Here is a 26,592-nt window from a genome sequence, read left to right on the forward strand (position 1 = left end):
TATTCTTACCCTTCATTTATTCATTTATTTATTTAATTTATTATTTAAGTATTTATTTTTTATTTATTGGTGGTGCTTCAAAGCTAAGGGATGATAATAATAATAATAAACAATAATAATAATACATTTCATTTCTCAGGGCCTTTCAAAACTCTCAAAGTCACTTTACAGTCACAGGATACGTTTTTCTGTGGGTGAGCAGCGGCAGCCATACACGCCAGCGTTCACTCAACTCGGAAGTAACTCAAATACATAGAAAGCTAGCTAATATATAGCTAATAGCTAGCCAGATAGATAGCTAATAGCTAGCTAGATAGCTAATATATACCCTTGTATTTGCCACAAAAGTCCGAAAATCTGCAGCTGAAACTTGTCATTAAAATAATAATAATAATAATAATTGGAAGGCTTTTGGATGTGTGCGATTGACATTTTGACAGGCATCAACAGCAAACGGAAAAAAAAACCAAATCCATCAGCCATACTTGCATCTTGCACAGCCTTTTTTCGAACCCTTCTTTCACGTTTGACCATTTTCACGCTCTGCTGTCAGAGTGACAAGGAGGATGCTGACACTTGGGGGGTTGTGGGGGGCGGGACTTGGGGGTTGTAAGCGCTTAGCTGAGAGTGGATTCATTTCCCAAGGCAGGTTGATGAGTTTGATCCCCACCCCGGCCGCTCGCCTGCCCTCTGTCACCTTTCATGCGCGCATCCATTCTGCAGAGATGTTACCTTTCTAACGCCCCCCCCCCCCCCCCCAAACGGGACATTTCCCCCGGCGAGCGTGAGCTTGAATCATAATGTTTGCAACGTCTTCATAATGAATTCGCCGCCTCGTTCCTGCGTGACCCCCCCCCCCCCCCCCCCGCAAGCCACCTCTGAATATGAATGCGGGCGGCTGCTCTCCCTCCCGCTGGATTCACCTTTTTTTTCTTCCTCATCATACCGAGATAAAGGTCTGTCAATTACAATATGGAGTACACAGTGATGGCGTCAAATGGGCAAAGTTACCGTATTTTATGGTGTATAAGGTGCACCCAAAAGCCTTAATTTTCTTTAAAAGATGACCCCTGCGCCTTATACGCCGGTCGGTGCGCCTTATGTGAAGTCAAAACAGGTTTCGCAACGACTGTCAGCAGCCACCGACTCCCCGCCCCCCCTTCGAAGAAGTATTGCGCAATCGCAGCCTCTACTGTAGCGCCCTATAATGCGGTGTGCCCAAAATTGGTTAAACTTTGATATATTTAGATATGAGATTTGGAAAACTTTTTTCATTCATTGAAGGTGTGCCTTATCGTCCGCTGTGTGTTATACATATAATAATAATAATAATAATAATAATAATAATAATTCCAAAAACATGCATGGCAGGCAGGTGGAAGACTCCAAATTGTCTCTGTGTGAGTGTGACTGTTATTTGTCCTTGTGTGCCCTACGATTGGCTGGCAACCAATTCAGGGTGTCCCCCGCCTCGTGTCCGAAGACAACTGGGATTGGCTCCAGCACCCCCCGCGACCCTAATGACGAATAAGCGGTACGGAAAATGGATGGATGGATAATAATAATAATATTAATAATAATACATTTAATCTATAAGCGCCTTTCAAAACTCTCAAGGTCACTACAGTCACAGAATAAGTTTTTCCTGTGGGTGAGCAGCGGCAGCCACACGTGCCAGCGTTCACTCAACCTGGAAGTAACTCAAATAGCAAGCCAGCTACCGAGCGAATAGATAGCTATTAGCTAGCAAAAAGATAGCTAATAGCTAGTGAATAGATAGCTATTAGCTAACGAATAGATAGCTATTAGCTAGCGAATAAATAGCTAATAGCTAGCAAATAGGTAGCTATTAGCTAGCAAATAGATAGCTATGGAAAAAGTTGGAAAATACAGAGCAGCGGCAACCACACGCGCCAGCGTTCACTCAACCTGGAAGTAACTCAAATAGCAAGCTAGCTAGCGAGCTAATAGCTAGTGAATACATAGCTATTAGCTAGTGAATGGATAGCTATTAGCTAGCAAAAAGATAGCCAATAGCTAGCGAATATGTAGTTATTAGCTAGCGAATATGTGGCTATTAGCTAGCGAATAGATAGCTAATAGCTAGCGAATAGATAGCTATTAGCTAGTGAATAGATAGCTATTAGCTAGAGAATAGATAGCTAATAGCTAGCAAATAGATAGCTAATCGCTAGCGAATAGATAGCTATTAGTTCACAAATAGATAGCTATTAGATAGCTATTAGCTAGCAAATAGATTGCAATTAGTTAGCAAATAGATAGCTATGGAAAAGACACCATTGCTTGGGAATGCGCCTTATATTCTGGTGTGCCTGATACACTGAAAAATACGGTAGTTGAAAGGCAAACCCGAGCTAATAAAGGTCAAACTGAAATCTATTCTCTAATTAATTTCGGGGTGTGCTTGAGGGGGCTGGAACCTATCCCAGCCGTCTTTGGGGACACCCTGAACCGGTTGCCAGCCATATCGTGGGGCACATAGAGACAAACAAGCATCCGCGCCCGCATTGGCACAATTTCCGGTCATCCATTTATTTACCGTGCATGTTTTCGGAATGTGGGAGGAAACGAGAATACCCGGAGAAAAGCCACGCGGGCGAAAGGGAGGACATGCAACCGCCTTGGGATCGAACCTCGCACCTCTCCAACGCGAAGCGGATGTGCTGACCAGTCGCCTGCAGCTGCTTTTTGGCAATCTGTCAAACTGAAGAGAAACCATCAAAAAATGCATTTGTGAAATATGATTGTATTCATATTTCTGATTTGATATCCAAACCAGCCCCCTCCCCATCCCAAGATTACGTACGTTTGTTCACAGGAACTCACCAAGAAGGCCTCCCTGCCCCCCCGCCCGCCTATTGAAAATGAAGACTGAAAAATAAGTTAAAAAAATAGGCGCTCATCAGAATCTCACAAAACCTTTCGGCGACGCCGCGACATTCAAGCGACAGACTTGCGGCGGTCCAAAGTGGCAGCGACGCCACCTTTTTTTTTCCACTGCAACAAAAAAAAATGTCAGTGAAAATGGCCTTAAATTTGAAAAGAAGGCTCTTGTGAGTTTCCCTTTTTTGTTTTTGTTGTTGTTGTTTTTTTTTTTTGGGGGGGGGGGGGGCAATAACACATTTTCTGTTAACAGAGTTCCTAAGAGTCAATGCGGAGTCAAACAAAAAGAGTCTTCTGTTCGTCCAGAGCTCCCATATTGAAGGAAATAAAACAGCAACAACAAAAATTCCGCATTTGGAAAACGGCCCCAAAATGTCACGAGCTAAAAGCTAAAAAAAATTGAAAAAAGGGTTTGATACAGACTGTTCATGTTGCCTGTGGAGTGGAAATAGAGGAGGGGGGGGGGGCAACGTGACCCCCCCCCCCAGCAAGGGGAATCATGAAAAAAAATGGAGGTACAGTCACAGTCAGTGAGCTGCGGAGGAGAATCGGGAGGAGCTAATAAATACTACAAAGAAGTGAAACCAGAAAGGATCGTCAAATTGTCTTCCTTTTCTGTGATTACCCCCCTAAAAAAGCCCCCCCCCACGCTCCGTTTCATTGAGTCAAGGAGGCTGGCGCATTGAGTTATCGCACTTTTGTTAGTTTGAGGTTGAAAAGTCACAGGGAAGCCCCCCCCCCCCTAATCCGGTTGAAAAGGAAGGCCACGGTCCCCAGTGGCAACTTCAAACTCGAGACGCGGCGGCCGTTTGCGCTGCCGGCGACATCAAACGCGTGAAGAAAGGTTCCTGCTTTCAAGGGGAAGGAGGGGAGGGTGGGGGGGGTGTTCGTTGCGGCAGGGGGCTTACAAAATGGAGGCTTTAGAAGGCCGAGCCGGTAATGGCGTTGAGCTGCTTCATTAGCCCCTCTAAACTCGCCATCTGTTCCGAAAGGTCATCTTGCTCGTACACCTGAAAAACAAAACAAAGACACAAAAGCGACGTTGGGACACTTCAATGTATCCCCCCCCCCCCCCCCCCCCCAACAAAAATAGCCTGCATCAAGGTTGTCATCCCCTTATGGAACGGGGAGTCGCGAGTGAACTGCCGTAGAGCAGAAATGTAAAGAAAAAGCACTGTTGACCTTTGACCCCCAGCCCCCCCACACACAAAAAAATTGCCTGCCTCAAAGTCGTCGTCCCCTTATAGAAGGGGGAGTCGCAAGTGAACGCCGGTATAGAGCAGAAAAAGTGAAGAAAAAGCATTGCTGACCTTTGACCCCGACCCCCCCCCCCCCCCCCCCCCAAAAAAAAAAAAAACCTCAAGCCAATTCCTTTTTATGACACCTCCCATTTCAACTGCTTCTCCGTCAACTTTTTCTTCTTCGGGTCCTTCTCAAAGAGCCTCTCCAACTCCACTTCCTGTTGTCATGGCTACATTGCCATCCCCTCTCATCTTTTTTCCCCTTCATCCTTCCCATCCACTTCCTCCTCGCTTCCCTTCTTCTTTCGGGACTTTTCCGCCATTTTCATTTTCTGTTCGCCCACTCTGGGTAAAAAAAATATATATATCTTTTTGGTCGTCATGGCAACCTCCTGCTCTATTGTCATTGAGTAGATATGAATATTTAACATGTTTCGACATCCGGCGCCCTCTTTGCTTCATCTTGTGATTTTTTACCCCCCCTTTCCTCTCTCTTCTCCTTCCTTCTCTCCAATACCCCCCCCCCCAACCCCCTGACCCCCCCTCACACCCCCACCGTGAACATTTGCGGGCCGGCTTTGGTCTCCACTTACGTTGGCAACTGAATCCTCTGCCGGTTTGGCTCCGCCTTCCTCCGGTATGTCGGGCGCCGTCGGAACCGAGACGGGAAGAAGAGGCGATCGAGCTTTTCCGGGCTGACCCAGAGAAGCCGTCTTCACTTGAGGCTTCGGAAGGCTTCCAGCTGCGTAAAAAAAAAAAAAAAACATAAAACGGGCGACATTTATTGGACTTCCATCGAGGTCAGACAAAATCAAACAATTTCAGCACGAAATCACGCCTTTTGATGGTGGACGAGGCTGTGGCCTTGAGTACAGAACAGCGAGTAGGTGAGTTTTCAGCTGATGGAGGCCAAAACATGTCACGGGGTCACTTTGTTATGATTCCACGCAACGGACATTGATTGATCTAAATGTCCGTGTTCACGCCACTTAAGTGGACCGTCAAACGATAAACGGAAGTCGGAGCCCGGCGGTCATTTGTCTGACCGACTAACCATCGACCAGATCATCCGGAAGCATTAATGCGTTTGACAAGCAAATAGCCACAACAATAACCAATTGACATTTGTTTACCAAGCATCAAGTGACACCATTTCAGGCAGTCAAGGTGAGAATATCAAAACAGAAATGAAATCATAGCTTGTGACACATTAAAGGTCAAACTTCAAGTTAATCACGTTAGCTTAGCAAATGTCCGTCCAGTTAGAAACATTAAGCCCTTTTCCATTTAAAAAATTCTGGGTGAACCGCAATGCACTGCAGTGTAAATCCGCTGTAGGTTCCACATCCATAGTACACCCCCCCCCACTACCCCCATAAAAGACAGTTTGATGGTGTCGGCTGAGTCCCAGGGGATCTGTCAGTCAAAGGTGGAGCGAGGGTGGTGGTGGTGGGGGGGGGGGGTGGTAGATTGGCGGCTAGTGTGCTAAGACAGGTGGATATATTTACCAAACACGTCCAACTGAAGGTGTGAAATGACTGCCTGGGGGGCGGACAGGACGGAATGGGGGGTGAGGAGGGGGGGAGGGGGTCACATCAGTGCCGTCTATCTGTTTTTTTTTCCTGGGTGGAAGATTGAGAGATATAAAAGCACGACGAGGTGAAGATGGAGAGGGAAGCTATTATTGATCGCGGGGATGCTTTCAAGTAAATAAGACTCAAAGTAGCGTGTTTAATTCCTTGTTTTTAGTGTCTGTGTATTTTTGTTGTATGCATTTTCCATCATTTCTGTCGTTCTTTTTCAGTGCGCACGGGTTTTATCTGTGATATAACCGCTTGCATATCATCTTATATATTAACATTATCCTAGCGATGGGCTAACTGAACGTGTATAAGCTATGCTAACATTTAACATTAGTTAGTTATTGATGGGCTAAACTAACATTTAACGTGAACTTAGCGATGGGCTAAACTAACATGTAACATTAGCTTAGCGATGGGCTAAACTAACATTTAACGTTAGTTAGCAATGGGCTAAACTAACATTTAACGTTAGTTAGCAATGGGCTAAACTAACATTTAACATTAGTTAGCAATGGGCTAAACTAACATTTAACGTTAGTTTATCAGTGGGCTAAAGTGGGCCCATTGATAAGCTAACGTTAAATGTTAGTTTAGCCGCTAAACTAACATTTAACGCAGATGTCGGGAACCTATGGCTCACGAGCCATTTATGGCTCTATTTATTATTGCATCTGGTTTGCCGCTGAAACTAAATACACAACATATTCTCGCTTTTTCACTGTTCATTTCTTGTTTGGGCAGCAGTTGGCTGAAAGCGCAATTTTGATTGGATGATACTGACCTATGGACATTGATGTCAAAACGGGTAAACGCCCCCTTTTAAATAAGCCTGATGAGTAAAAAACAAATGGTGGATTCACCTTTATGAAGATAAAAAGTTCTGTCGTAATTCTAATTTGTAATGAAACAATACTATGAACGACACACTTGAATATCTATCAATGGCACTTTGACAAGCCCCATGCTAACGTTAGCATCGATATACTTCTGCGAGAGACAGCAGAAAGCAAGCATGAAAGCTAATCAACAGTGCGCAGGCTAGCTAGCAGTAGCTTTGCCTATGGACTCGGCAAGTTGACTTTCATTCTGATCGTTTGGCTGGATTTTTTTAACCAATCACGAGGAACGGAAAACTATTCATATTAATGGTGAGTATTATCACAAAGTTATTTTAAATAATATATTCTGACTTTTTTTAATCACGTGCATGCGTGTGTGTGTGTGTGTGCCTCGCACTGAAAAACATTTCTCAGTATTTTACTTTTATGGCTCTCTTAGTCAAAAAGGTTCCCAACCCGTGATTTAACATTAGCTTAGCGATGAGCTAAACTAACATTTCACATTAGTTTAGCGAACAAACATTTAATGTAAGCTTAGCGATGGGTTAAGCTAACGTTGCAGATGATGGCGATAAGATAAATGTCATTGATTAAGCCTAAGCTAGTTGCGCAATGTTAGCCAAATTGATGCCGCCTTTAACGAACATACAGTATCTTTCCGCCTTTCTTATTCTTTCTTATTTACCTGCGGCGTATGAGCAAAAATGATGGGAGGGCATTACTCCGATCCGCGTGTGGATTACGTCGGCGCCAATGAGCAGCGTGCGTGGGCGTTGGCTTCCATTTTGGTCGTGTTTACACAGCCAGGTGGCCTCCGATTAACATTGATTTTTTTCAGCGCCAAGGAAGCTTTTTGCAGGGAAAAAGCAAGCCCCGCGGCGCTACTCGGCTCATCTAAAGACCTGAAGAACCATCATCAAAGGCCTCCATCAGCCCACAATCCTCCTGGGTGGACCACAGTACCCGCAACCACGAAGTCTCATAACAAGGCAGAAAAAAAAGCTCCACCAAGCCAGCGTATTTGTTTTTAGTCTTGTTTACGTTTATCCTGCAGTGAATGACTCCCTCAGGTGAAAGCAGATTTTTTTTCAGGGGGGGGATTCTTTTAATTGAACTGATGTCTATACAATTTTTTGTATCGATATACGTAATACTGAACATTAGGTGGAATCGATAGTATTGGTTACATTTTGAACTCATTCACTGCCATACACGATTTATTCAGGAATTGGAAAGTGTGACGTGGAGCGCCATTCCCGAATTTGTTTGGGTTTTGTTTTTTTCATGCTTGGGTGCCGATAAAGCGCTCACCATGGTCTCTGGCAATGTTTTTTTACCGCCCACAAGGGGGCAGGATTTCCCTTTTTCCATGTTAGCGCTTTGTTCCAGCTTCATCTGTTATAATAATAATAAAAATAATAAATTTCATTTCTCAGCGCCTTTCAAAACTGTTAATGATCCTCTCCTCTTTCATCTAGAACTGCTTCATGTCACAAAGAGGGTACAGAAAGTGCTGAAGAATGAATGACTCACTGTGTCTATGTGTTGTCATATTATTTATTATTTATTCATATTTCATATTATTTGTTGTTTTGTTTTTTTTTACTTTATGTTACTTCCGGGTTGAATGAACGCTGGCACGTGTGGCTGCCGCTGCTCACCCGCAGTGACTTTAAAGTGTCGTTGAGAGTTTTGAAAGGTGCTTATAAATGAAATGTATTATTATTATTATAATAAAGCAATATGTATGTATTACATTTTGTAAAGCCGTCCCGATTTGAAGCTCATACAACTCCAGACCCCTAACTTAGGAATTAACTCTTTTTCTAATGAAAGAAGAGAGTCTAACGTTTCTAACGCTGTATTAAATGTTTATGTCGTCCTAAAACTCAATCTTGTGTGGGCTCTGCAATTTAATGAAAATGACAAAAACCCTGGCACTGGAGTGGACACCGATTTGCACACCATGGCAGTGAAAAAATTAAAGTGACAGTAACCACTGATACAACTCTGTCAAAGGGAAGGATGGTGGCCCCTAGTGGACAAAAACAATATATACACACAATACAAGGGTTCCATGCACACCAGAGCAGCCATTGAAAACACCTATTCATTTTTCGGAGATTATTTACTTTGAATGTGTGTAATTTGGAGAACTAAACCATCACAACATATTCAAGTATTGCAAATATTCGTATACAGCGTGGAGTAAAATAATCCTAAAGGTAGGAAAGAAAACCATTTGCGCTTACTGGACTGCGGCAGCATGGTGGTGTACACCTTGGGGTCGATGGTGTTCATCGGCGGCGGCAGCAGTGGATTGGCGAAGCTTCTCAGAGGGTGACTCGGTCGCACGCACGCCGTGGGTATCGTCCGACCGACGCCCGCCTGCGATTCCTCCGATGCGGCGGCGGGGGCTCCGGGGACGGGCCCCATGGCTGAAACCAAATCGCCGGCGCTCACGGAGGAGCCTGGTAGAAGGGGGGTAGGCTGCTGCTGCTGCGGCGGCTGCTGCTGCAGAAGCGGATTGGTGGAAGCGTCCGTGGAGATGACTGATGGGAGGAAAGAACATGGGAGAGGAGTCAGACAGGAGGAGGTCAGCGCAGACTTTCAGGCTAGCGGGATGTCAAAAAAGGTAGATGAGAGGCCCGTATGGTTTGTTCTGTCCTTTGACGGTTTCCTTGTAACCGCATTTTGTTAGCCAGCCGTCCTTCCGCGGCGTCGGCTAATTGAATGACTCTTATTGTTTCAAAGAGCCGCCGGTAGAAGCTGAACAGAAATTGGGCCTATTATTGAATTAGCGCTCCCGATGGCACCGTTTGGCGCGCAAGTTAGACCGTCTCCAAAAAGACAAGAAGCAGGATGGGATTTATGCGATCCATCACGCGAGGTTCTCCCCACCAATGGACAGGTAACATCCGATGTACGACCGGTGCGAGTTACGACCACCCGCACTTACAACCACGACCGCCAGACCCCCTTTTTTAAAATTCTACGGCTGGGATCGCTACGATGGCAGCCCAGCAACTCTGCAGTGTGTTTGCGATGCATTTGCTAGAATAAAGACTCGAGATGGTCCTTCTCGTTTAGATTGAACAAGTAGGATTTTTATTTGCCCGAGCACAGAGAGCAACCGCTTCTCTCAGCATTGTATAAGAACATTTTTTTTATTGCTGTCAAAGGACCATATGTAGCGTTGTGGCAGCTTTGCCAAATGCGCTCAACATTCAACATTCATTTATCTTAACAGAGAATAGTACAGCAAAATATTACAAATGAGGATACAAAATAACTGTTTGTTCACAAACGCGTACGACAATTTTGTGATGGCACCGGCGGGGGTGGTGGTGGGGGGGGAGGAGCATGTGTGTTTGGCGACCTCTTCTGGCTTCTCCGTTAGCAGGGAGAGCAATTTTTCAACAGCGTAGCAAGGAGAGCGATTTTTCAACAGCACGTATGCATGGGAAGCCGTGCGTATTTGGGTCAGCAGAACGACACAGTAATAAAAATTGATAATACAAAGTATATCAGGATAAAAATGACACTAAAAGTTATGAGATTTATAATTGAAGCAGTTTGGTATATCATAGTATTCAATAGAAAATATTCTTTAAAAACAACAGATTGACATCGTATACTATGCTGTCGTCGTGTCGGCCATTTTGAATGCTTTTCGATTTACAACCGTTTGACTTACGACCGTTTTGTCGGAACGGAACCCAGTTGTAACTCGGATGTTACCTGTATTTTACAACATCGGCTGTGCGTTCTGCAATTTTAAGACCTTTTTGCGGTTTTACCTTGGGTGTAGCCTCTGTCCACCGTCAGGCTGGGGAAAGGCATGGGCCTTAAACTGAATTTGTTGTGGCTGAAGCTGCACGAAGGCGAAGGAAGGATGCCAGGATACTGAGAGGAATCCAGAGATGGCACCGGAATGGCACTGACCACCGCTAGAAAAGAATAAAAATAAATACAAAAATAAGATACGAACTGCGCCGAGGTTTAGCAGCCTCTCAGTCTGATTGCACTCAACGCGGATCAATACATGTATTGACTGGTTACAATTGATTATTTGAAAGCAGCAAGAGGTTGATCGTCAGCCGGAACGAGATTTGACCACGTTGTGCGCATGTTTGAGATTGGCCAAAGCAGAGTTTGATTACAGCAGCAAAATGACCACACGTGTTATTGACTGAGATTATTGATCGCTTGTGGTGGTCGGGTGGGTGCGGGTTAATGGAGATTTGTGCGTTGGAAAGGCAGGGGAGAGTCTCATCGTGAAGCTAAAGGCCGAGAGCTGCCATCGAGTAGAAAGGTTGTTGACATGCTTTAAATTCGGCAATTTGGACAGCCATCGCTAAGCTAACATTTAACCTTCGTTTAGCGATGGTCGAAGCGAGCATTTATACGCTAAGCTAACCTTTAACATTATCTTAGCGATGTGCTAAGCAAATGTTTATAAGCTAACATTAAAGGTAGGTTTAGCTAAGCTAACATTTAACATTATCTTAGCGATGGGATAAACTAACATTAAACGTTAGCTTAGCAAGAACTTTTGTGATCAATCATCTGCCCCTATCCCACCTCAGCGTACATTTATAAGCTAAGAAAACATTTAACAAATAGTTTAGCGCCGTGCGAAGCAAAGGTTTATAAGATAACGTTTAAAGTAGGTTTATCTGAGCTAACATTTAACATTAGCTTAGCGATAGGCTAAACTAAGGTTAAACGTTAGCTTAGCAAGAACTTTTGTGATCAATCCTCTGTCCCGATCCCACCTCAGCGTACATTTATAAGCTAAGAAAACATTTAACAAATAGTTTAGCGCCGTGCTAAGCAAACGTTTATAAGATAACGTTTAAAGTAGGTTTATCTGAGCTAACATTTAACATTAGCTTAGCGATAGACTAAACTAAGGTTAAACGTTAGCTTAGCAAGAACTTTTGTGATCAATCATCTGTCCCAATCCCACCTCAGCGTACATTTATAAGCTAAGAAAACATTTAACAAATAGTTTAGCGCCGTGCTAAGCAAACGTTTATAAGATAACGTTTAAAGTAGGTTTATCTGAGCTAACATTAGCTTAGCGATAGGCTAAACTAAGGTTAAACGTTAGCTTAGCGAGAACTTTTGTGATCAATCATCTGTCCCAATCCCACCTCAGCGTACATTTATAAGCTAAGAAAACATTTAACAAATAGTTTAGCGCCGTGCTAAGCAAACGTTTATAAGATAACGTTTAAAGTAGGTTTATCTGAGCTAACATTTAACATTAGCTTAGCGATAGACTAAACTAAGGTTAAACGTTAGCTTAGCAAGAACTTTTGTGATCAATCATCTGTCCCAATCCCACCTCAGCGTACATTTATAAGCTAAGAAAACATTTAACAAATAGTTTAGCGCCGTGCTAAGCAAACGTTTATAACATAACGTTAAAAGTAGGTTTATCTGAGCTAACATTTAAAATTACCTTAGCGATAGGCTAAACTAAGGTTAAACGTTAGCTTAGCGAGAACTTTTGTGATCAATCATCTGTCCCGATCCCACCTGTGGTGCGTCATCATTGCGACAGGTTTTAAACGATAAACCGCTTCTAAGCCTGAAAATGAAAAGAAGCCAGACGGTCACCACTCCCGCCTACCAAATTAACGAGGAAAGTCTTCTTCCAGAAGTTTCCTTTTGAGAAAAGGATGGCGGGGGAATGACAGAAGGAATTAGAGGCTGAGGACAGGTCTGCGTGTTGCGAGCCTGAAGGCTTTCCTGCGTCTGTCTGGGTGACCCAAATATTGCCGGCAAGCTGATACCAAAAGTCGGCACGACGCGTCACGTTGTAAAAAAACAACCCAGTCACCCACTGAGTCACACGTTGCCAAAATGAAAGCATGTGGCTGGAACCTGATTGCTAATCTAACTTGATTGCAAAACAACACCGAGACAAACAAGAGTCGACTTGTAGCGCAAAGACGCGAGCATTTTCATGTCCGGCGAGGCGAGCGGCCAACTGCCCCACAAAAACTGGGATGTCTTGTGCTAATCCAGTACAAAAACTTGCCGCTGACACGTAACGGGTCTTTTGTAGTAGATTCTACACCCAAAAGTAAACCAATTAACTCATTCCTTACCAAAGTGCCAAAATGTGTCCTCTCCAGTGCCAGGGTTTTTGTCATTTTCACCCAAATTGCGGGACCCACAGAATATTGAGCTTAAGGACAACATAAACATTCAATGCAGTGTAAGAAACCTTAGATTCTCTTCTTTCATCAGAAATCAAGAGTTAATTCCTAAGTTATATGGGTCTGGAGTTATCTAAGCGTGAAATGGGGGAGGCTGTACAAAATACAATACATTTATTCATATAGCGCTTTAACAACAACGGAAGCTGTAACAAAGCGCTAATATGGACAAAAATGCTGCCCACTCGTGGTAGGGAAAAACAAAGGTCTGACCAGCGCTTTATCTGCACTCACTGGAAGAAAAACCAAAAACCCGGACAAACTCGGGAATGGCGGCGAATGAGTTAAAAATATTCTGTTTCTTTCCTGCCTGTTTTCAATTTAAAAGGATCCCTCATCGAATTTTCTAGGGGGCCGGAATCGGCCCGCGGGCCGTATATTACACACCCCCGCCATAGATAGACCCAAGGAGACCACGGAAAGCCCACGGCAAAGGTTGGCTGCCAGTGATCTCCATTCACGGTCTTCGTGTCACCAAAATATGACATGAGAAATCAGCAAGGACTCAGCGCTCCAATCAATCAACTCAAATGGATTTCTTGTCCCCGTAAACGAGTGCGGCGGGCGCACACAAAGATGCCCTTTCGTCCGTCCGTGCCACTGTTGATTTCTGAGAGTTCTTCAGGACGATACGGAAGCGATGGACTGGGCTACCTTGCCGGAGCGCAAAGTCACAAGCGATAAGCGAAGGAAGCGTTGACGTTGCACAACGGCGGGCAGTGATTCACAATATGCATCTGGAGTGGCCCCCGTAGGCGGGCTCACGTCAACGCTATATTATTGGGAGAGGTCGCGGCGACGCTATATTATCGGGAGAGGTCGCGGCGACGCTATCTCTCCCGCGCAGAGTCACTTTCCACGGCCGAAAGGCACAATCGTTGACTTCAAAATTTGGCTTCTGAGTATTGACGAAGCCGTGCGTTCAATGATGATGACAGAAATTTGGATCACATGATGTGACGATGATGATGATGATGATGATGATGATTGAGCCTGGCTTGTTGCTATTTGCAGGTCACGCTAATTTCTGCCCATGCGTGTTATATCATATTGCAGTTGAGATCTTCACTGATATTATTTCTCTTCGGTAAGAAAAACTAAATAATAATATGAGCTCAAAACATTCCATACGTGTGTTGCTTGGTTGAGAATCCATTGGAATCATCATTTTGCCTCGTGTTCCTCTCCTGGCAGCCAAGGATCTTTCCAGAGTAGAAATACAGCTTGACGCTTCATCGCCGTCTGCTCCTGTCATGTAGAAAAAGAAAAAAAATCTCGTTCTACTGTATACAGTGATACCTTGGCTTACGAACTTAATTGCTTCCCAGAAAGTGTGTGTAAGGCTAAAGGTGTGTACTCCAAACATTGATTTCCCACAGGAAAGCATTAAAATGAGAATAATCCGTTCCCAGGTCCCCATAAAATGTAATTTTCTACTAAATAAGCCTTAAAACTACGCAAAATATACCTCATTTTATGTATAATAAATGTGCTATGGTATTGTAACTAAAGAAATAAACTGTACAGTATAATAAAGTCGTTTTATTTACCTTTGTGATGGTCGTTGATGGCTTGATGGACTGGATAGCTTTGTGCATGAATTGTCTCAAGGGGCTCTGGGTTGTACATCTTAGAAGTTGTGATATTGCAACAGCAACAGATGCAGGCAGACACACTAGAAACTTCATTAATAGCTGGTTCCCTTGCTTGTATGTTCTCTTCAAATGGTACAGATGGCTTGTGCGGGTTATTTGTGTGGCCTGATTGATGGGATATTTTAACCTTGCAGTCTACACTCTGCCTTTGAACTATCAATAAAGTTGAAACGAGTCCAAATTTCACTGTTTTCTATCCATTTTCTCACCATTTCACTTTTGTTTTTTTTTCTGTCATCTCCCTTTCGTGTGTATATGTTTCTGTTTCTGTAACCCCTCCCCCCGCTCACTGCTGCGTGTGTCCTGCTGCTGGATTTTGACCAATCATGTGCGGCTTTAACCGAATACTGGGGGCGGGGAATAGACGAAACAAAAAAGCCGGCTGCCATTTACAGCTTTGTTCACTTCAGCAATCCAGCTCCAAGGACCTGCTCGTTCGCGAACAACACATCACTCATTGTGGCGCTCTGTGTGTTTCCCCAAAAATTGTTTGTATGCCAAGATTAAATTCTCGCCAATTTAACTTTCGTAAGGCGAATAGTTCGTTAGCCAAAGCGTTCGTAAGCCGAGGTATCACTGTATACAGTATATTTTTTTTTTCTTAAAATGGAAACCGTAGTAACGTGACAACGGACGCACCTGAGTGGCTACTCTTGCTGCCTATCTGGCTCTCCGATTGGCTGTGGGAAACCTGGGGGAGATCCTGGCAAGATTGGATGGGAGAACCGTGGCCGGACGGGGACACACTGGGCGCTTTCTCCAGATTTTTCATCTCCATCTCCTCATGATGGATCCAAAGGTCAGGAGGTCGTAGGTCCTTCTGGCTGCCTTTTCTCTTACTGGCGCTGTGGCTTGCTCTTTTTCTGTAAATAAAAAGAACAATAAAATAAAATGACATTAAACATAAAATAAAATAAGAAAGTAATAAAATAAAAATAAAATGACATTACAGTACACTACATACAAAAAATAAAATAAAAATAAAATTACATTAAAAATAAAATGAAAAAATAAAAAAATTAAATGACATTCAAAGTAAAATAAGGCAATAAAATAAAAATAAAATACAGTACACTACAGTACATTACAGTACACTACATTAACAATAAAAATAAAAGAAATAAAATAAAATGACATAAAAAATAAAATATAAATAAAATATAAATAAAATACCATTACATTAAAAATTAAATAAAATAAAGTAAGAAAATCAAAATAAAATAAAATGACATTACATTACAATATGTTACATTAAAAATAAAATAAAATAAAATAAAATAGAGGAATAATAATAATAATAATAATAGTAAGTAAGTGAGGAAAATGTAAAGCATTGTGAAATTAATATCATTACAAAGAACACATCATGCTGACACTGAAAATGCCGCAAAAAATTTTTTCAACTAAAATCGTGTTTTTTCTGTTGGAAAAAAAAACATGTCAATGTGCTGTTTCACATTGACAGACACTAGCCGCTTACTTGCGTTGTTGGGCGGAGGAGCGTCGCGTGCAGATGAGGGCCACAATCACCACTACCACCACCGTAACGGCCCCCACTGAAACCACGATGATCACCAAAAGGTTGCCGTTATCTTGCGGGGTGGCGCTACCGTGCGGCGGACGCATTTGGCCGATGGGAGAGTCTGCGAAAAGAACAAGTTTACATTTTTTGGGGGAATTTTGGAGAACGCCGTGAACAGGTCACCTCTTGTCACCATTCCAAAGTAAATATCTGGCGGAATATAGTGTGGGATGTAGTCCAATATTTTAAAGGGCAACCGACGTCACTTTTTTGCTTTTTAACTGACATTAGAAAAACGTTTTATAGCATCTGAAATACCCAAAACACGCAGTATGATAAAAATTGAGCTGCGAATTGGGCATTTTCAGAAAGTCCCGCCCCCAGTTCGTGATGTCACGCCAAGACGTCTTGCATTGCTGGAGAATCCAAACAATGGCTTCAGATTCGGAGAATATGCTTTCTTGTTACACATCCAGTTATGAATATGATTCAAATAGTTCTGAAGAGGAAAGCATACACGTTTGCAATCGATTAAAGAATTAGATGTGCCATTTTGAGGCAACATTGAGGGGAGATGTCTCACCCAAAAAAAAAGAGGCACAAAATGGCGACCTACAGTGACCACCTTCGCTTCCACAGGCTGATAAATTCCTTATATGGAGCTTGGACGCCCTCTTCTGGCCTCCTGGCGGCTTTTGGGTGCAACACGAGGTCCCCGGACCAAACAAGTCCAGCAAAATACATTGACGTGATGGAAGGACCGCTACAATGTGTCTTTTTTACGGTCAAGGGCGTTCCTTTAGTGACGTCACGTACGGACTCGTCACCAACTCAAAAACAAGACCTCCTGAATATTCAGAGCGAGTCTTAAAACGTAAAATATAGCTACATGCGGTGGAATCTTTTTAAAATACGCTCAGTAGAAGTCATTTGAAGCCATTTTACAAATTATGGACACAACTTGTCCGGAGACGTCGGTTGTCCTTTAAGGGTATTCAGTTTTGGGGTTGGTGATCACATGTTGAATTCAAAGATGAAAAGTGACCTTTTCATCTTTGAAAAGGTTTATGACAAGCTGGTCATGGAATCCAACAGGTCCCAGTCGGGGATAAATGTCCCAGCTGGTGGTTGATTTTTGTCAAGTGAGAGGAAGACAAGCGATATGAAGACAAAGACGCCTTCACGATGAAACGCGATCCACTTGAGGATTGAGCCTTTGCCCTCGCTGACCTGGCATCCCCGCTGGCGCTCGGAGAGAGGGGGGGGGGGATTCGGGTCGGAGAGGATGGATCTATCATCGCCTCTGGCAGGAACATCACCGACAAAATAGTATACACAACACACACATGCGGCAGATCTTTCTCCAAAAGCCTGTAGGGATCCTCTTAAAAATAATAGCGGCTGCAGACAGTGACCTCTGACCTCCATCGACTGGCGTGTTTTTCAAACGAGACCGTAAAAAACACGAGGCTGGGCTCAAGTTCAATTTTTGTTTTTCTTGGAGAACAACTTTTGCTATTCAGTGATCAAAATATGACAACAGAATAATGCGGTGCGCCTGATGTATGGGGAAACGTTTGAAAATATGTCATTCGTTGAAGGTGCATTTTGTATTCCAAAAAATACGGTAATATGGCGGAAGAGTTCTGTTCAATTGTACAATATTAACACAATTGATGTTTCTATTTATTTATTTATTTTTATATTTGGAATTGAGCATTGCTGGAACAAATGAGCGTGCACAGTTTACTCGTTACCCCGAAAAGAAACAAGCGGCAAATTTAATCGCGGCATAATTAACGCAGCCCGAAGCCCTCCGAAGGGATGCCGTTATCTTCGTCGGGCACATTAATTTCATATCACTGGAATGAAGCGGCGCGGGAGACGAGACAACGTTAAAGCAGCAAAGTGGGCGTTGGTCTTCCGCTCGATTCATAATTAAGCTACATGTAAGAATCACCAACCAAGTCACGAGTAGGTTGCCATTTTTTATGTTGCCTTTTTTTGTTGATGTATATATTTAGATGTTTTTGCCATTTTTTGTTTATTCATACAGTGATACCTTGGCTTAAGCGCTTAATTGGTTCCCAGAAAGTGTGTTTAAGTGTGGATTCCAAACATTAATTTCCCATAGGAAACCATTAAAGGACAACCGACATCACTTTTTTGTTTCCTAACTGACATCAGAAAAACGTTTTATAGCATCTAAAATACCCAAAACCCGCAGTATGATATTTTTAGTCAAATGCAAAACACCAATAAAAAAATCTGCAAAAAAAATGAATCCAGAAGTGGCCAGTTTCAGAAGGTCCCGCCCCCTTGTTCGTGGCGTTACCCCAAGACGTCTTGCCTTGCTGGAGAATCAAAACAATGGCTTTAGATTCAGAGAATATGCTTTCTTGTTACTCATCCGGTTATGAATATGATTCAAATAGTTCTGAAGAGGAAAGCATACATATTTGCAATCGATTAAAGAATTTATTCCGTGCCATTTTGAGGCAATAGGGCGGGAAAATGTAGCACTAAAAAAGAGGCAGAAAATGGTGACAAAGCTCTGTGTAAGGAATTAATCAGCCCGTTTCCACAGGCTGATTAATTCCTTACACGGAGCTTTGTCGCCCTCTTCTGCCTCTTTTTGGTGCAACACGAAGTCAGACCAAACAAGTACAGCAAAATGCATTGACATGATGGAAGGACTGCTACAATGTTTCCTTTTTTCGGTCAGGGGCGTTCTTTCAGTGAAATACGGTGAGGACTCGTCACCAACTCAAGAACAAGACTTCCGGAATATTCACTGCGATTCTTAAACCGTAAAATATAGCTATATGCGGTGGAATCTTTGTAAAATACGCTCAGTAGAAGTCTTTTGAAGCCATTTTACAAAATATGGACACAACTTGTCCGGAGATGTCGGTTGTCCTTTAAAATGGGAATAATCCGTGCCCAGGTCCCCACGAAACATAATTTTCTTCTAAATAAGCCTTAAAACTACACACAATATTAGCTTATTTTATGTATAATATATGTGCTATGGCATTGTAATGAAAGAAATAAACTGTACTGTAGAATAAAGTTGTTTTATTTACCTTTGTGATGGTCATTGATGGCTTGATGGAATGGATAGCTTTTTGCATACAGTGTCTCAAGGAGCTCTGCGTTGTACATCTTGGAAGTTGTGATATTGCAACAGATGCAGGCAGTCATACTAGTAACTTCATTAATAGCTGGTTCCCTTGCTTATCTTTTCTCTTCAAATTGTACAGATGGCTTGTGCAGGTTATTTGTGGAGCCTGATTGATGGGATATTTTAACCTTGCAGTCTACACTCTGCTTTTGAACTATCAATAAAGTTGAAACGAGTCCAAATTTCACTGTTTTCTATCCATTTTCTCATCAATTCACTTTTGTTTTTTTTGTTTCAAGCTCTGTCATCTCCCTTTCGTGTGTGTGTATTTCTGTTTCTGTAACCCCTCCCCCCGCTCACTGTTGCGTGTGTCCTGCTGCGTGTGTCCCTTCCCTCTTCTACCACGGATCTTGACCAATCACGTGCGGCTTTAACCGAAGACTAGGAGCGGGGAATAGAAGACAAAAAAAGTCGGCTGCCATTTCAAATTCCTTGTTAGGAGCTCCATGAACCAGCTCGTTCGCAAATGACACCACTCATTGTGGCACTCCGTGTGTTTCCAGAAAAATAGTTTGTCCTCCAAGATTATATTCTCGCGAATTCAATGTTCGTAAGGCGAAAAGCTAAAGCGTTTTTGCCATTTTTTTTGTTTTTACCATTTATGCCGCTCCTGTCAATGAGATTGCCGTCAGACGGCCAGTAGGCGTGGTCTCCCCCTCGACCTGGAAAACAAAAGAGAAAAGAAGAATTTCTCAAAAGGAGACTTCAGACCAGGTTCCTTTATCTCTGCAATCTGGTCATTCCACGTCACGTCACTTCACAGAAGATTCAACGTAAACAATGCGCGCCATTGTCCGTCCATGTTTGTGAAGTTTCACTCTCATTAGCGGCTCAAGCTAATTTGTTTTTGTTTTACCAAAGGGGGGGCTGAGGACGGGAAGCCGAGAGCAGAACGTCGCTACATATTGAGCTAATTTCAACTCTCCTCAATCGTCTCCTGTAACGGCGGCGTAAATCATGACAAAAAGTTCTCAGTCGACGCCATTTTGCACCGCCGCCTTTGATGAGAAAAACATTTCCCGGGCGGGCTCCTTCTTCCACTTTTATGCGTCCTCTATTGGTGTGCCTTTCATTTCCTCAAAGGGCTCCTTTTCTTCACTTATCTCCTCTTTGCGCCCTATTAGTTTTCGCTTTTCTCCCCCGCCGGTCGTTATTTTTCCAAATGGACTCACCTTGATCGTTAGCCATTTTATCAGGATGCTCAACTGAAAGACAAACAAAAAAGCATTTTCACCCAAAAACAATTCCCTAAAAACATTTTTTGACGCTTTTTGTTGTCCGCTGCATAAAAGCCTTTCTTCCGACATACCTTTGGCCGTCCTAAAGTGAAGCGGTTCGGACAACGGACCGACTCCTTTGGCGTTCTTCGCTTGGATCCGGAAATAATAGACGGTGTCCAGGTTGAGATCAACCACCTGATGAGTCAGACGGTCGCCGCTAATCGTTTCCATCACCCAGTCGTCGATGGCCATGTTTTTGTCCAAGGTGTAGTAGAGGATATAACCTACAACGGGGAAACGAGGGGTTAAGAATGACCACTTGGCTAGCAAAACGTATGACCCCGGCATGTGGCGTGGGCACAAGATCGATGGTGTTCAAACTACGGCCCCCGGGGGCCATTTTGGAGCCAAAAATAGTACATTACAATTTACGCTCTATGGATGATTTGTAAGGACAATAAAATACAATACAATACAATACAATACAATACAATACATATTGATTTATTTGGTGATACCTTCCCATTCATTGTCATGTCATTCCGGGTACTCACCTGTGATCCGCCCGTTAGCCTCCGTCGGCGGTTGCCAGCTGATTAAAATGGCGCGGGGGCGTCCCTCCCGACTGATCACTGTCAAGTCTTTGGGAGCCGAGCTCGGCGCTGGCGACAAAAAGACCAAACGATTAGGAAATCCAGCGAGACTAAAGCGTGTTTCGCCATCGTCATCGTTTTTTAGTTGAAATTGGATTTGAATGAGCCGATTCTAATTGAAAGAATATCTCACATTTGATACAATAATTGTATATTTTATATGAAAAGAAAACAGGCCTTAAGGCAGGGGTGTCAAAGTCATTTTTTGCCGCGGGCCACATTATAGTTAAGGTTTCTTCTTGAGGGCCGTTATGAATTTGGGGAGACCATTAGAATGTTTAAGGCTCTCCACATATTACATATAGAGCGCACAACCAATTAATGAATAACTCGTTTTCAAATCTGAAGTCAAGAATAATGACTGTTATTGTGGTTTACATCCAAAAATATAACATTTTGGTCAGAATCTTAGCAAGTATCATGGAATTTCACAAGTTTGATTTGCTTTCGCGGGCCGAAAAAAATGATGTGGCGGGCCGGATTTGGCCCCCGGGCCTTGACTTTGACACCCGTGCCTTAAGGGATATCCGTCTGGCTTAAATCAGCTCATCTCCATAGTCAACGAATATTTTGTTTCAATATTACCTTATTTTCCAGTGTATAAGGTATACTAAAGTATAAGACACACTCCCAACGAGTGGTGTATTTTGTATGTGGTAAGTTTTTTCCATATATAAGGCGCACCGGACTATGAGGCACACCTTCAATAAATGAACAAATATTTTCAAGTATAATATCACAATAGATCAAAGTTTTCCAAATATAATAATTATCTAAATACAGTATTTTCTGGTGTATAAGGCGCACCGGAGTATAAAGCACACCCTCAATAAATGGTGTATTTTCAAACTTTTTTCCATTTATAAGCCGCCCCGGACTATACGGCGCACCTTCAATGAATGAAAAAAGTTTTCCAAATATAATATATAAATATATAAAAGTTTTCTAAATACTGTATAATGCAAACAACTGTATAATAATAATAATAATAATAATAATAATAATAATAATAATAATAATAATAATAATAATAATTTTCATTTATAAGCACCTTTCTGACGGACACTTTACAGTCACAGGATATTTTTATATATTATTATAAGGTGCTACAGTAGAGGCTGGGATTACGCAACACTTCTTCTGGGGGGGTGGTGGAGTTGGTGGCTGCTGATAGTAGTTGTGAGACCTATTGGGGCTCAATATGACTTCACATATAAGGCGCACAGGTGTACAAGGCGCAGGTCATCATTTTGAAGAAAATGAAGGCTTTTGGGTACGCCTTATACATCGCAAAATACGGTAGTGGATTATGCCGATATGGAATTGAAGCCAGAATGTGCAGCAGTAACGACTAAAAGTGCGCAGCCCAAGTCATAAAAGCGGAGCGCCTCCCTTCATCGTGGAATATGGCGTGTCGGAATTCATTAAAAATGAATCGTGCAAATGGTCAAAACATGCTCATTAAGCTTTTTGCATATGCGAGCCGGCGCAATCACAAAGCCGGCGCGGCGCGGAAATGAGGTTAATAACCCCATCGCACGGCACCCGACGCCGAGTCACATTAGCCTGTCAGCAGTTACGCCGACCGGAGAGATCGCGTTAACGGGTGCGTTAGTGTATATGCATATTCATATTTGATATTCATATTTGATGGAATGGAATGAGGGTCAAATGAAATGTCATATGTGGCTTAATAATGGATGGTCAAATGTGCCCTTTGCTCGGGTGAGGTTCACAAAAAGAAAAAAGAATTCAATGTTTCTTTTTGTGCTTTACAGTGTAAAAAGTCCCGTCGAAGCTAATATGTTAACCAATTTTCCATTATTGAGGAAAATATGAATAAATATGACAAGGTGGGACAATACCTGCTGCCATTTATGTCAACGGCGCGGTTTTAATTCCCCAATAACGCTGCTTGCCCCCCCCCCAAAAAAAAAAGTGACTGCCTTGTGACGACCTCCATTTTGATGTGCTGAATGTCACTTTCTTTATCGTCCTACGCGTGTGGCGAAGGTAGATTAATGGGACCCCGTCCATCTTTGCGTTTTCATAGCATTGGCAATGAAAATGCGGGATCGGATCGATGCCCTTTTTCAAAAATGAGATGCTCGCTTTGCGACGAGCCATAAAACAAAGTCATCACCGTCGCAACTTCGCCAAGTTATGTTTTTCTCTCTCTTTTAACTTGATTTGATTCGGGAATTGAAACTATGACGTTGAGCGCCATTCCTGAATTTTTTTGTTACATTTTTTTTATGCTTGGGTGCCGATAAAGCGCTGGTCAGACCTCTGGCAACGATTTTTTTTTTTCTTTGTGGGTAGCATTTCCCTTTTTTCCATGTTACTGCTTTGTTCCAGCTTCAGCTGTTGTTAAAGCGCTATACAAATCAAAAATGCATTTTTGTACATCCGCCCCCATTTCAAGCTCATATAACTCCAGACCCATATAATTTAGGAATTCACTCTTTTTTATGATGAAAGAAGACAGTCTAAGGCAGGGGTGTCAAAGTCATTTTTTGCCGCGGGCCACATTGTAGTTATGGTTTCCTCTCGAGGGCCGTTATGAATTTGGGGAACCCATTAGAATGTTTAAATACCTTCAAATATTACATATAGAGCACACAGCAAATTAATGAATAACTTGTTTTCAAATCTGAAGACAAGAATAATGACTTTTATTGTGGTTGACATCCAAAAATATGAAATTTTGGCTCAGATTTTAGCAATCATCATGGAATTTAACAAGTTTGACTTGCTTTCGCGGGCCGAAAAAAATTATGTGGCGGGCCGGATTTGGCCCGCGGGCCTTGACTTTGACACCTGTGGTCTCAGGTTTCTTACGCTGTATTGAATGTTTATATAGTCCTAAATGTCAATATTCTGTGGGTCCTGGAATTCGAGTGAAAATGACAAAAACCTTGCTCGTCAATTTTATCGCACACTAATCATGATGATGAACAGCTAAAATGATGTTTTTTTGTATTTCCCATTTTGTTGCAACAATGCGACCAGTGTGTGTGTTTTGGAAGTGGTAGCGGTCCACTGCAGAGTGAGGGCGGCGCGTCCATCTGCTCCATGTGAATGTCAATGTATTCCAGCGCCGCCCAAGGGAAGCGGCAGGGTAACGTTGTTGGCGCTTAATTGGCTGACAAATCCAACAAACACGATTGTAAACACCCTGTAAGGGATACCTTGACATTTTCATTGCCGTCACTTCTGCCTTTCGTCGCCGTCAACAATCGTCGCCTTGTCGCTGCAGGGCGCGCGTGGACGCGGCACACCCAACGCGGGTTTTCTGCTAATCGTGATTAAAACTAATCACTTTTCACGGGTGGGGTGGGGTGGGGGCGGAGCTTTGGGGTACATTTCAAGAGTTTTCAGATTGAATCGTTGGAGATCCCATTCACTCTGCGTTTTTCATTTCAGGACAATTGGCCAAATAAGAAATTAATAATTATAATTATTTTTCTATAATTTAAAATAGTTATTATAAATTATTTATAATAATAAATGGATTCATTTTAATATTATTGAAGAACTAAATACAGAACTGCATACTAAATTATTTAAATTTAATATATTACATATAGTATATATAGTATATACAGTGAGACCTCAACTTACAAACACCTTAACTTACAAACTTTTCGTCTTACAAACGTCAAATTTATGAACATTAAACCTTATAATAAGCACTATTTTCATAATACACACCCACCACGGCTGGCGGAGTGATCTTCGGCGGAAGCACACGACCGAACAGCAGAGGTTAAGTTACCAACAGTCCTTATGGAAGGTATGTAATGCGCCTCTCTTTCCAAACAGCAATTCCCTTTGACCTTCGACCTTCAACGCCATTCCATCAAGCCATCAATGACCATCACAAATGTAAATAAAGTGACTTTATAATACAATTCAGTGTATTTCTTTCATTACAATACAATAGCACATTTATTATACATAGAATAAGGTATGTTGTGTGTAGTTTTAAGGCTCATTTAGTTGAAAAGTATATTTTATGGAAACCCGGGAACGGATTATTCCCATTTTAATGGTTTCCTATGGGAATTTATTTTTTGCAGATACACACTTTTCGCCTTACACACTCTGTCTGGGAACCAATTAAGTTCGTAAGTTGAGGTCTCACTGTATAAATATATTATTAAATATTAATAAATATATATAAAAACAATGTTTATATATAAAATGTATCCTAAATTATTTAAATTCAATATATTACATATACACATGTAATATGTACATATGTATAAATAGATATATTATATATACTATTTTAATTTTAAATTATATAATTTCCATGAATCAATAAATAGAAATTACAAAATTAATAATTAATATAAATACATTTATAAATAATATTATTAAATACAAATATAATATATAAATACTAATAATACTAATAATTCATAATAATTAATAATACATAAACAATAAATAAAACAGCCAATGTTCCAAATGACAAAAAAAACAAAAACATAAAATTAAATACATACTTTAAATTAAAGTCAAAGGAGACCTTGGTACCGTGAGGCACCATGCAAGCCTCGTCTCGCTCGAAAAATCAAGTTTCGGCCTTCTTACAGGACAAGAAAAACATATACACAAAATATTATTCGGGGGTGGGGAGGTCAAGAATAGCACAACATATCCACCCACACGCATGTGTTGGGCGTACCTGCTTCATAGGTGGTGGCGTGCGCCGTCATACTCCAGGTACTGGATTTCCAACCTTTGGTCACCATTACGGCAAACTCGTACATGGTGTTAGGTTTGAGGCCAGTGACCGTATGGCTGAGGGCGGTGGTATCTGCAGACTGGACAGGGGGAAAAAGAAGATATTGATTATAATAGGAAATGTTTCGGTTTTTGACCAAATCCCTTTTCAAACAGTTTTCTGGAACAGATTATGGTCGAAAAACTAGCTTTGACTGTATTGCCATGCCACAAAACACAAGTTACAGACGCGAGCAGCTAGCATAGTAGACGCTACTCGCACATGTACGTTTGCCATCCATCACAGACTGGCGGCAAACTATAAACAAAACAAACGAACGACGATGACGCCTTGATGGCACACAGGAGCCGACCGATTGCGTGAATGATGCCGATTCGCCTCGACAATGATCGGTCCCTTAGCAGAAAAGTGTAAAATATGCCGGGGAATGTTTTGTATATCACATGAGGAGTTTTCATCACTCCAACGCAAAAAAAATAGCGTAAGGTAACTGAAGGTAACATTTACCTTGTACTTGCCGCTAGTAGAGTAGCTGGTCTTCCACTTGACCGAGTAGTAGCGGACCTCGGAGGACTTCTGGTTCTTGCTCATGGAATTGTCAGCCCAGGAAACCCGAACCGAGTCGGACGAAAGAGCCACAGCTTGGACACCGACAGGGGGGATCATGGGGGTGCTGGTGTCTGGCATGGGAGTGGGGTATTTATCAAAGAGATGGAAAAGGTCATCCTCCGAGGGGTCCATGGGGTCTGATGGGGCGTCGGTTTCAAGCGCAACGGGACAAATGGGAAGACGGCCATGTTTT

At 42.3% G+C, this 26,592-nt stretch overlaps 1 protein-coding gene across 5 annotated transcripts in view; it reads right to left on the reverse strand.

Moving 5' to 3' along the window:
• Positions 1-1,331: 1,331 nt before the first annotated feature.
• dcc (DCC netrin 1 receptor) overlaps positions 1,332-26,592 on the reverse strand; it is a 100,282-nt gene continuing 75,021 nt past the window's right edge. For 2 of the 5 annotated variants that reach the window (XM_089020781.1, XM_089020779.1), the window contains exons 17-29: positions 26,298-26,470; positions 25,731-25,869; positions 20,936-21,043; positions 20,471-20,665; positions 20,334-20,366; positions 19,758-19,823; positions 15,936-16,098; positions 15,095-15,318; positions 13,932-14,048; positions 10,368-10,517; positions 8,820-9,119; positions 4,739-4,887; positions 1,332-3,914 (exon numbers count right to left, since the gene is read on the reverse strand). In XM_089020781.1, coding sequence (XP_088876907.1) covers positions 3,825-3,914; positions 4,739-4,887; positions 8,820-9,119; positions 10,368-10,517; positions 13,932-14,048; positions 15,095-15,318; positions 15,936-16,098; positions 19,758-19,823; positions 20,334-20,366; positions 20,471-20,665; positions 20,936-21,043; positions 25,731-25,869; positions 26,298-26,470 — 1,907 coding nt within the window. In that variant the 3' untranslated portion in view covers positions 1,332-3,824. Of the gene's footprint in view, positions 3,915-4,738; positions 4,888-8,819; positions 9,120-10,367; positions 10,518-12,114; positions 12,167-13,931; positions 14,049-15,094; positions 15,319-15,935; positions 16,099-19,757; positions 19,824-20,333; positions 20,367-20,470; positions 20,666-20,935; positions 21,044-25,730; positions 25,870-26,297; positions 26,537-26,592 lie in introns of all 5 variants that reach the window. The other 3 variants (XM_089020780.1, XM_089020777.1, XM_089020778.1) reach the window with 2 other exon arrangements.

The sequence above is a fragment of the Hippocampus bargibanti genome, linkage group LG18 (assembly GCF_051943395.1).
Source record: "Hippocampus bargibanti isolate YZ-2025 linkage group LG18, ASM5194339v1, whole genome shotgun sequence".
Taxonomy (NCBI): domain Eukaryota; kingdom Metazoa; phylum Chordata; class Actinopteri; order Syngnathiformes; family Syngnathidae; genus Hippocampus; species Hippocampus bargibanti.